This window comes from Mobula hypostoma, chromosome 17 (assembly GCF_963921235.1).
Source record: "Mobula hypostoma chromosome 17, sMobHyp1.1, whole genome shotgun sequence".
NCBI classification, from domain to species: domain Eukaryota; kingdom Metazoa; phylum Chordata; class Chondrichthyes; order Myliobatiformes; family Myliobatidae; genus Mobula; species Mobula hypostoma.
Genome location: NC_086113.1, coordinates 62,524,889 through 62,536,045, shown reverse-complemented (window position 1 = coordinate 62,536,045; position 11,157 = coordinate 62,524,889). Strand labels below are relative to the sequence as shown.

The 11,157-nt window shown below is 49.4% G+C and overlaps 1 protein-coding gene across 2 annotated transcripts; it reads left to right on the top strand.

Annotated features, from left to right (window-relative positions):
• Positions 1–810: 810 nt before the first annotated feature.
• On the top strand, positions 811–9,723 carry tubb6 (tubulin, beta 6 class V). Of its 2 annotated transcripts, XM_063069994.1 has the most exons (4): positions 811–950; positions 1,497–1,605; positions 4,558–4,668; positions 8,408–9,723. In XM_063069994.1, the coding sequence occupies exons 1-4, from the start codon at positions 894–896 to the stop codon at positions 9,466–9,468; spliced, it is 1,338 nt and encodes a 445-aa protein (XP_062926064.1). In that variant the 5' UTR covers positions 811–893; the 3' UTR covers positions 9,469–9,723. The 2 variants fall into 2 exon arrangements, with proteins under 2 accessions (XP_062926064.1, XP_062926065.1); XM_063069995.1 differs by lacking the exons at positions 811–950; positions 1,497–1,605 and adding an exon at positions 2,962–3,169.
• The last annotated feature ends 1,434 nt before the right edge of the window (positions 9,724–11,157 follow it).

Genomic DNA, 11,157 nt, shown 5'->3' with positions numbered 1-11,157 from the left:
GAACTAGTAACCAGGGTGAGTAGCGGACTGGAAGATTGCTCCAAGCGTTGAGTTGCCTGCTCCGGAATCAGATCCAATTCATTTCCTTCCAGTAGGAAATGAGATAGATATCGGAAGGGCACAGAGTGCAGGAGCAGGGCTCGTTGGGAGCCCCACGCATGAGCAATTCAGGCAACATCTATGTTGGGAAATGGACAGTCGACATTTCGGGAGGGCTCCCTTCATTTAGACATTATTGGAGAATTCAATGGACTGAGTGGCATTCACATTTGTTCACAGATTTACACAGCATGGAAAGCCCGTTGGAACAATGTCTACGCTGGCCAAGATGCTTATCTAAGCTAGTCCCGTTAGCCTGTGTTTGACCCATCTCCCTCCGAGCCTTTCCTATCCACTTATCCATCCAAATTCTTCTTCAACCACATCTCTTGGCAGCCCGTTCACCACCCTCTGCGTGAAATTGTCCTTTTCCCCTCTCGCCGCCCTCTATTTTTAGTTCTCTTCCAGAGGGAAAGACTGCCTTCAACCTATCTATGCCCTTATGATTTGATAAACTTCACCTCTCAGTCTCCTACGCTCCAAGGAATAAAAATCCGGCCTGCTCGCCTCAGACCCCCGAGTCCTGGTAACATCCTGGTAAAACTCTCCTTTGCTGGAATATTCCACCACCCCACCAACTCCTGCATTGAAGCCCAAAGATGACGAGCGTAGCCAGAGGGACGTTAGCGCTCTGTGGTTGGCTGGGCCGTGTCATATGTGACGTAGGCCCCGCCCTCCAGCCTGGCTCCTCCAATCCTGGTGTCCCGAGTCCGCGGGGTGGGCGGGGCTGCGGGTTTCTTGTCGGGCTGCGGACGGGCAGCGCTGCATAGTGTGAGCGAGCGGCGAATCTGAAGATGCGGGAGATTGTGCACATTCAGACCGGCCAGTGCGGAAACCAGATCGGTGCCAAGGTACGACCCTCGGGCGGTTCGCCCAGTATTTCGCTAGGACATCCCTCAACTATTCCAATTTTTTAAACCTTGCGGTAAACTATTGTGGCGAAAAAATACTTCAAAGACAATGAATTCATGCTGAGATTGCAAAAATCGTGCCTTTGTTAAAATCTTACGCGTAACACGCCATTTAAAATGTTATTTATAATGAGTATTGTCTCCGATTTGACTTTGCAATGGTCTTTATTTCTGTATAGACGCTATGGAAATAAGATATAATGGATTTCACTGTGAATGTTACAATGGACCATTCATAGGCAATGTAAGGTTGGTTAAAATGCAGCGGCATCTTGGATGCTGAAGTAATGTTTGAGTCTATTCAATGCTCCATGATTTGTCCTTGTCAGAAGAAAAATACGGTAATATCGCATTTTCAAACGTGAATGCTTGATTGCAAGTCTTTGTTAGCTGGTAACGGTGGGGAGTTTGTCCTGCGGCTTCTCCGGGGTGGGGGAGGGAGGATGGGGATCTGTGCAATTACAGTGCGGCTTTCTGTCTCGCCAGTTCTGGGAGGTGATCAGTGATGAACACGGCATCGATCCCACCGGCTCCTACCAGGGAGATGGCGACCTACAACTGGAGAGAATCAATGTCTACTATAATGAGGCGGCAGGTACCAGATTCTGCTCCTCTTCCATCTCCCCCTCCCCCCTCTCCCCAACCATTTTTTTTCTGCCGGGAGATTGCCACAGTTTTACTTCATTCTTCTTGACAAACCTTCGATTCCCGGCACCATCCATTATTCATTTCACAAAGGTCCTGTGGGAATTGGAAGCAGCCGCCCTTTTCTGGGTGTTGTCTCTTCCTCCGAGAAGCTTAGGGGCACATCACTGGGTGCACGGTTTGAAGCCCCTGTGATGGATCGTTCGAGGAACTGCATTTGCAAAACCTTTCGATAGATTGCACTACAAAACCGCCCATTTTGCACAGAAGCCCTTAAAAGGGAGAGCGTTGAAGGAGATCACTAATTGTTCTTGAAGGCCGAGAAGGAGGGAAATTATCAGATTACTACCCATATTTTAGCATGATTTGATGAGGTGACAAGGAAGCTCCAATCTGGCGAATCTCTTCCATCACAGCATTGTTTTGTGGAATGGGTGTCTGTCCCAAGATAGTCTCAGATTTTCCTTTCTGTGCCCTGCTCAGTGTTGACCACCCATCGAATTAATAACCCAGAGTAAAGCAATTTAGGAATTAGGAAACAATTGAAATGAGACAAAATCGAAAACCCCAGCTGCCAGTTTATTTGACCCATGGTGATGTATGCTTCACCTCCTCATCTTCGCTAGTTTCACTGATTACCAGTGTCACCATTTATGACAAGAATTTTGGTTTGGTTAATGTATAGACAATAGGTGCAGGAGTAGGCCATTCGGCCCTTTGAGCCAGCACCACCATTCACTGTGATCATGGCTGATCATCCACAATCAGTATCCAGTTCCTGCCTTATTCCCATAACCTTTGATTCCGCTATCTTTGAGCTCTATCCATCTCTTTCTTGAAAGCATCCAGAGTCTTGGCCTCCACAGCCTTCTGGGGCACAGCATTCCATATATCCACCACTCTCTGGGTGAAAAAGTTTTTCCTCAACTCCGTTCTAAATGGCCTACCCCTTATTCTTAAACTGTGGCCTCTGGTTCTGGACTCACCCATCAGCGGGAACATGCTTCCTGCCTCCAGCGTGTCCAATCCCTTAGTAATCTTATGTTTCAATAAGATCCCCTCTCAGCCTTCTAAATTCCAGAGTATACAAGCCCAGTCGCTCCAATCTTTCAACATATGACAGTCCCGCCTTCCCGGGAATTAACCTTGTGAACCTACGATTGTGAGCCTATATTGCAATGCCTCATGGTGTAGAATATTTAGCAATGTCAATCTGAACAAAACTAATATAACTTCACTGTATCATGCAGTGGGGGTCTATTTCTCATCTGTTTTTAGTTTTTTTTAATCCTTGCCACTCTTCTCCCTTGTCGAAACAATGGTGACATCAGATGCTGCCCAACCACCCAGTTACAGAGTTAATGTGGTGGTGAGTATTGGCAGGCTGTCTGACCTCCGGGATGAATATCCTCTTCTGCCGAAAATTATAGCATCCCTGCTACTGTCAACTTTCAGGCCCGTTTGATACTGTACTCCCTGGATGAACAAATTGAGCCCATGGGAGACTCTGTTGTGTAAGTATGATGTATCTGTCCAAACCATTGATTAATACTGTCTTGATAACAGGTTCTCAACTAGTGTCACATTTGGGTCAATTGGAACATGGACTCGTACCGCACAGAGCCAAGCTTTTCTGCCCACAGTGTCTGTGGTCTGTGCTGAAATTGCAAATTGAGTAATTCGCTCCCAATATTAAACACTGCAAATTTATCTCAGGAGCAAGTGGGTCAGGCTGAAGTAGTGTGGAAATTTGTCTACAAGGCACAGTGATGTAAAATCTCAAACTCAAGGAAGTCTGCATTTTGTATGTGATATGAAATCTGCTGCTTCCACATCTGCTAAACCTATAAAACTCACTTTACTCATGGTATTTGAGAATATTAAAATCTTTCTCCAATCCTGTGGAAAGGAAGAGCCCTATTTAAATTTTGAAGAATTTACATTGATATCTATAAAGATGGATACCTTAATTTGACTGAAATGGTGATTCATAAATTGTTAGTAACGGGAATTAGTGCAGAATCTCCAGCAGTGAAGGAGATGGTGGTGTATGTGACTGTGTAACATAATAATGCAATATGACCAAGTAAGAATACCAATGGTGAGACATGCTGGGTTTTATTTAAGTTGTTCTGTAAAAACTGGTTTCAGTTAGGAAGGATGTGGTATCCACACACACATCAACGGGCATGGGGAGAGAACAGGAGTCACGATCATTTCACCCGCTGGAAAAGGCTAAAAAGAATAAAGATTTACTCCTGCCATTTCTCTATGTTATTCTTTATGGAATAATGGGAAATTAGAGATGTGAACTTATATTCTGATGCCAGGGGAGATGGGCTGCCCATTAAACCCTGTCCTATAAGCCCAGTCTGTTATACAGCCCCAATCTGTGAATTCGTCTCTCAACACCCTTATCTTCATCCTCATAATAGTTAATCACCTCCTTCAGTGTTGGCACATGCTGGAGGTGAGGACTTTAATTGCAGGTGTTTTTGTTTTTAATTGCTGCATCCCATACTGACAGGCAGGGCTTTGTAGTGGCTTTGCTGTGACAGTAATTTCTGAGCAGAGCTTGTGAACTTGGACAGCCATTGTCAACCCTGTTTTCCTTGCAGAGGAAGCCTTTCTGCTACCCAGCCTATCGCCCTTGAGAGGATATTCCCCAGTTGCTGGGGTTTCAGAGTGGGCACTAGTGCCACACCAACATTCTGCACTGCAAATCAAGACATAACCTTGTGCTGCTTTAATAAATCTCAGGAATTTATTTTTGTCCTATCGCACACAAAATAATTTGTCTTCCATATAAAATTCTGATCCAGAACAATGCCAGCTTTTGTTGCACAAGATGCTGACTGTATAAGTTGGACTCTATAACGCTGTCACTTTGTTCCTCCCACAGTTAGCAAGTACGTACCCCGAGCCATTCTGGTGGATTTGGAGCCTGGCACAATGGATTCTGTCAGATCTGGGCCTTTTGGGCAGATTTTCAGACCTGATAATTTTGTATTCGGTATGAATCCTTTTATGCTGGAAGTAGAATTGTTATTTCATTATCATTGTCTTTGCTAGTGATTGTTATGGGTGAAGGCTGATACTGAACAGCCAAATTTGAGCTTCTGTCATTGCTTGAAACTAAAAAGTCTTTCCCCTCCAGGTTTCTCATTCTGGAATGGGATATTTTGTCTGCTGCTGATCATTGCATTCACAGGAGCTTAGTCTACTCATAAGCTGGAAGTGTCCAATGCCAGGGGATATTCAAGGAAATGAGTTAGACTCCCTTTAGCAAATTCTATTGATAGTGCTGCCCATGGCCATTATGATGAGTGAGATGATACGGAGGACTTTTTAAATTGGAGGTGATTCACAGGCCTGTAAATCTGATGGTGCAGTAAAGGCCAGCCTCATTAACTCAGGGCAGCAGGAAGTGGAATCAGGACCTGGGTCTTTGCTGTGATTGTGTAAACAAAAAAAAATGTCTACCACTACCATGTATGAAATAGAAGAAAGGACCCCCAGGTGCCAGCCTGCTGTATCAGAGTGTTCAGGCTGGAGCCCCAGCTCACCCAGATGCCAGCCTGCTGTATCAGAGTGTTCAGGCTGGAGCCCCAGCTCACCCAGATGCCAGCCTGCTGTATCAGAGTGTTGAGGCTAGGCCCCAGCTCACCCAGATGCCAGCCTGCTGTATCAGAGTGTTCAGGCTGGGCCCCCAGCTCACCCAGATGCCAGCCTGCTGTATCAGAGTGTTGAGATTGGACCCCTAGCTCACCCAGATGCCAGCCTGCTGTATCAGAGTGTTGAGGCTGGGCCCCAGCTCACCCAGATGCCAACCTGCTGTATCAGAGTGTTCAGGCTGGAGCCCCAGCTCACCCAGATGCCAGCCTGCTGTATCAGAGTGTTGAGGCTGGGCCCCAGCTCACCCAGATGCCAACCTGCTGTATCAGAGTGTTCAGGCTGGAGCCCCAGCTCACCCAGATGCCAGCCTGCTGTATCAGAGTGTTGAGGCTGGTCCCCAGCTCACCCAGATGCCAGCCTGCTGTATCAGAGCATTGAGATTGGACCCCTAGCTCACCCAGATGCCAGCGGGCTGTATCAGAGTGTTGAGGCTGGGCCCCAGCTCACCCAGATGCCAACCTGCTGTATCAGAGTGTTCAGGCTGGAGCCCCAGCTCACCCAGATGCCAGCCTGCTGTATCAGAGTGTTGAGGCTAGGCCCCAGCTCACCCAGATGCCAACCTGCTGTATCAGAGTGTTGAGGCTGGGCCCCAGCTCACCCAGATGCCAGCCTGCTGTATCAGAGTGTTGAGGCTGGGCCCCAGCTCACCCAGATGCCAGCCTGCTGTATCAGAGTGTTCAGGCTAGGCCCCAGCTCACCCAGATGCCAGCCTGCTGTATCAGAGTGTTGAGGCTGGGCCCCAGCTCACCCAGATGCCAGCCTGCTGTATCAGAGTGTTCAGGCTGGGCCCCCAGCTCACCCAGATGCCAGCCTGCTATATCAGAGTGCTGAGGCTGGAGCCCCCAGCTCACCCAGATGCCAGCCTGCTGTATTAGAGCATTGAGATTGGACCCCCAGCTCACCCAGATGCCAACCTGCTGTATCAGAGTGTTCAGGCTGGGCCCCCAGCTCACCCAGATGCCAGCCTGCTATATCAGAGTGTTGAGGCTGGAGCCCCCAGCTCACCCAGATGCCAGCCTGCTGTATTAGAGCATTGAGATTGGACCCCCAGCTCACCCAGATGCCAGCCTGCTGTATTAGAGCATTGAAATTGGACCCCCAGCTCACCCAGATGCCAACCTGCTGTATCAGAGTGTTCAGGCTGGAGCCCCAGCTCACCCAGATGCCAGCTTGCTGTATTAGAGCATTGAGATTGGACCCCCAGCTCACCCAGATGCCAGCCTGCTGTATCAGAGTGTTCAGGCTGGGCCCCCAGCTCACCCAGATGCCAGCCTGCTATATCAGAGTGTTGAGGCTGGAGCCCCCAGCTCACCCAGATGCCAGCCTGCTGTATTAGAGCATTGAGATTGGACCCCCAGCTCACCCAGATGCCTGCCTGTTGTATCAGAGTGTTGAGGCTGGAGCCCCCAGCTCACCCAGATGCCAGCCTGCTGTATTAGAGCATTGAGATTGGACCCTCAGCTCACCCAGATGCCAGCCTGTTGTATCAGAGTGTTCAGGCTGGAGCCCCCAGCTCACCCAGATGCCAGCCTGCTGTATTAGAGCATTGAGATTGGACCCCCAGCTCACCCAGATGCCAGCCTGCTGTATCAGAGTGTTCAGGCTAGGTGCCAGCTCACCCAGATGCCAGCCTGCTGTATCAGAGTGTTCAGGCTAGGCCCCAGCTCACCCAGATGCCAGCCTGCTGTATCAGAGTGTTGAGGCTGGGCCCCAGCTCACCCAGATGCCAACCTGCTGTATCAGAGTGTTCAGGCTGGAGCCCCAGCTCACCCAGATGCCAGCCTGCTGTATCAGAGTGTTGAGGCTGGGCCCCAGCTCACCCAGATGCCAACCTGCTGTATCAGAGTGTTGAGGCTGGGCCCCAGCTCACCCAGATGCCAGCCTGCTGTATCAGAGTGTTGAGATTGGACCCGCAGCTCACCCAGATGCCAACCTGCTGTATCAGAGTGTTCAGGCTAGGCGCCAGCTCACCCAGATGCCAGCCTGCTGTATTAGAGCATTGAGATTGGACCCCCAGCTCACCCAGATGCCAGCCTGCTGTATCAGAGTGTTCAGGCTAGGCGCCAGCTCACCCAGATGCCAGCCTGCTGTATCAGAGTGTTCAGGCTAGGCGCCAGCTCACCCAGATGCCAGCCTGCTGTATTAGAGCATTGAGATTGGACCCCCAGCTCACCCAGATGCCAGCCTGCTGTATCAGAGTGTTCAGGCTAGGCGCCAGCTCACCCAGATGCCAGCCTGCTGTATCAGAGCGTTGAGGCTGGAAGGGAGAGTGCAAGGTTCTTCTTGGTGGCTCTGGACCTCCTTGGAGGGCAGACTGGCTAATCCATTTCCATGGTAACACCAGCCCAGTGCATATGCACAATATAGCCTTGCCCTCTACTCTAGGCTGGCACCTTTCTAGGAGCCCTGACCTCTGCTCTAGACTGACACCTTCCCTGTAACCCCTCCATTCTGGAGGGTCCAAATGAAGAAAGAAAGCTGTTCACTCTGGGTTTAAAACTTCCGCAGTAATCTTTCCAAGGTGCACGTTTTACCCCTATGCCCATAATTTGGGAGTGTTCTGGTTGACAGCCGGTGATTCCTGACCATTAGGGGTTGTGCTTCTCACCTCCTGAAGAGCTGACAAGGGAACAAGTCAGTGTATGGCTGGTGGAGGGTTCCGGCGCTGGGGGAGGGTGGTGGAGCTTCCCAGACTGAGGGAGACCTGCTGTCCCCCAGCTTACCAATACCTGAAGCAACTGGTGCACCCGGGTGTGTCCTGTGCCCTTCCGGAGAGCGAGGCTTCAGGAAGGCGGGCCTCTGACTCCACAATGCCGGTGTCCCCTGACCCAGTGTGCCCGCAGTGCGGTGGGCAATAGGGAAAACACGGGTAATAGACTGCACAGGTTTGGAAATATTCCTATGCAACAAGACGGCTTGCATAGGATTCCAATCCCTTGGTCGTATCTACCTTGGCGCTTACTGTATCAATAGAATGCTTATTCGAAGTGCTAGCATGGGCATGATGTCCAGATTGGTCTGGAAAGCAGCAAAAGTATTTTAAAAAATTAACACTATTGTTGAACAAAACCCTGTAGGCCAGAGTGGTGCAGGCAACAACTGGGCCAAAGGGCATTACACAGAAGGAGCTGAGCTGGTGGACTCAGTGCTGGACGTGGTCAGGAAAGAAGCCGAGAGTTGCGACTGTCTCCAGGGCTTCCAGCTCACCCATTCGCTGGGCGGGGGTACCGGTTCTGGCATGGGCACACTGCTAATCAGCAAGATCCGGGAGGAGTACCCCGACCGCATCATGAACACCTTTAGCGTCATGCCTTCCCCAAAGGTGTCGGACACAGTGGTGGAGCCCTATAATGCCACTCTCTCTGTCCACCAGCTGGTGGAAAACACTGATGAAACCTACTCCATCGACAATGAAGCCTTGTACGACATCTGTTTCCGCACACTGAAGCTCACCACTCCCACGTACGGGGACCTCAACCACCTGGTCTCGGCCACCATGAGTGGTGTGACCACCTGCCTGCGCTTCCCAGGGCAGCTGAACACTGACCTGCGCAAGTTGGCCGTCAACATGGTGCCCTTCCCCCGCCTCCACTTCTTCATGCCGGGCTTCGCGCCGCTCACTAGCCGTGGAAGCCAGCAGTACCGAGCTCTCAGCGTGCCCGAGTTGACCCAACAAATGTTCGACGCCAAGAACATGATGGCGGCCTGCGACCCCCGCCACGGCCGCTACCTGACCGTGGCCGCTATCTTCCGGGGGAGGATGTCCATGAAGGAGGTGGACGAGCAGATGCTCAACATCCAGAATAAGAACAGCAGCTACTTCGTGGAGTGGATCCCCAACAACGTGAAGACAGCTGTGTGCGACATCCCACCACGCGGCCTCAAGATGTCCGCCACCTTCATTGGCAACTCCACCGCCATCCAGGAGCTCTTCAAGCGCATCTCCGAGCAGTTCACCGCCATGTTCCGTCGAAAAGCTTTCCTACACTGGTACACGGGCGAGGGCATGGATGAGATGGAGTTCACGGAGGCCGAGAGCAACATGAATGACCTCGTGTCCGAGTACCAGCAGTACCAGGACGCCACGGCTGATGAACAAGGCGAGTTCGAGGAGGAAGAAGGGGATGAGGATGCTTGAAGGTTTGGTGCCTCCACTCCCCTCCCCTCCCCTCCCCTAACTGTGGAAGCTGGCAGTGTTGTTTTGTTCACCTTTCAATCTCTTGACACAATGTGGATTTAGTTGTAAATCTTGTGGATGTCTAACATTAGAAATCTGGTAGGAGAGATTGTGTGGAAACCGTGTTGACAATTGTGACACGTTCTAGGGCAGAAAATGTTTTCCATTGGGATAATCACTGATAAGATTTTAAAATGTGTCAAATAAAGTTGTTCTTTTTCTAAATGAATGAAATTCCAAAGTGAGACCTGTTTTACAATTTTTATTGTGCGGTGCAAGGTTGTAATACAAGTTCTTGGACATGTTCACCATCCCTGGTAAGTGGGTTCACATACTGCGCACAGAATCATTAACATCCACTTCCAGCTTTCCTCTCTACCTGTCCCTCCTCAGCCTATTGAAAACTATCAGCACTACCAGCAAGAAGAAAATTCTCTTTTCCCACACCAAGCGTCCATCCAGCTCCATTCAAACTGGCCACTCTGTTCTCTGCTGAGTGCTAGCTTCAAAAAACACACTGCGGTCTGCAGCAGATCTAGCCCCTCCATAAACATGACAAGTTCAAAGTCGAGTTTATTGTCAGATGGATGAATAGATGCAATGGAAGCTTATTACATAGCATCACAGCATCATGTAGAACGTCATATATAAAACCATTTTTACAAGGAAGCACACAATTAGACCAAAAAGTCCTATTTTGTGCAAAGCGTTCATAGCGTTTCACTAAGCCTAGTGATTAGTGTTTAAGAACTGAATGGCTGAAGGAAAATATTTGTGGTACTAAAGGGTTTTGTACCTCCTGTCTAATGGCAGTGCTGAGAAGACGGAGGGGGTCTTTGGAGATGGATCTTACTTTCCTGAGGCAGCACATCCTTTAGATGCCACTGCTGGTGGTGGAGGGGAGGGAGTGAGATGCCTGTGATGCATTGGATAGAGTCCACTACTCCTGCATATTTGAACTGGAATACCAGGCTGTGATGTGGTTAGTCAGGATACAATACAACTGTAGAAGTTTATTAAGATTGTTTGATGATGCCAATCCCGTTAACTTGCTAAGAAAGTAAAGCCATTAGTGTAGTTTGAGGAGAAGGAGGCATTCTCTAGAGTGGGGTATTGCAATTCATTGCAGGACTTCTGTGATGGTTGCAACAGGGTACAGTTAGTTTGATACTTAAACTGATTGCTGCTAGTCAATTATTTTTCTTTCTTCTGCATCTTTGCCAAAGACTAATTATTTGGGTAGTCTTAGGAAGTAGCAGGAAAGTGTGAAAATAATCATAAATGAAAGAGATTCTGCAGGTGCTGAAAATGAAGAGCAACACACACAAAATGCTGGAGAAACTCAGCAGGTCAGGCAGCATCTATGGAGGGTCGATGTTTTGGGCCGAGACCCTTCATCAGGACTAGAAAGGAAGGGGAAAGGAGCCAGAATAAGGTGGGAAATATAAGCTGGAAGGTGATAGGTGTAAAACCAGGTGAAGGGGGAAGGTGTGTGGGTGGGGGAGGGAACAATCATATATTGATACTGAACCATGCAATCCTGGAATTCTGAGGCACCCTTTCTTTAGCACTGAAAGCAAGGAATTGTCTTCCTGCCATCCACATCCATTTACTGTACCCCACACTAGTTATAGGAGCATCTGCTTGGAT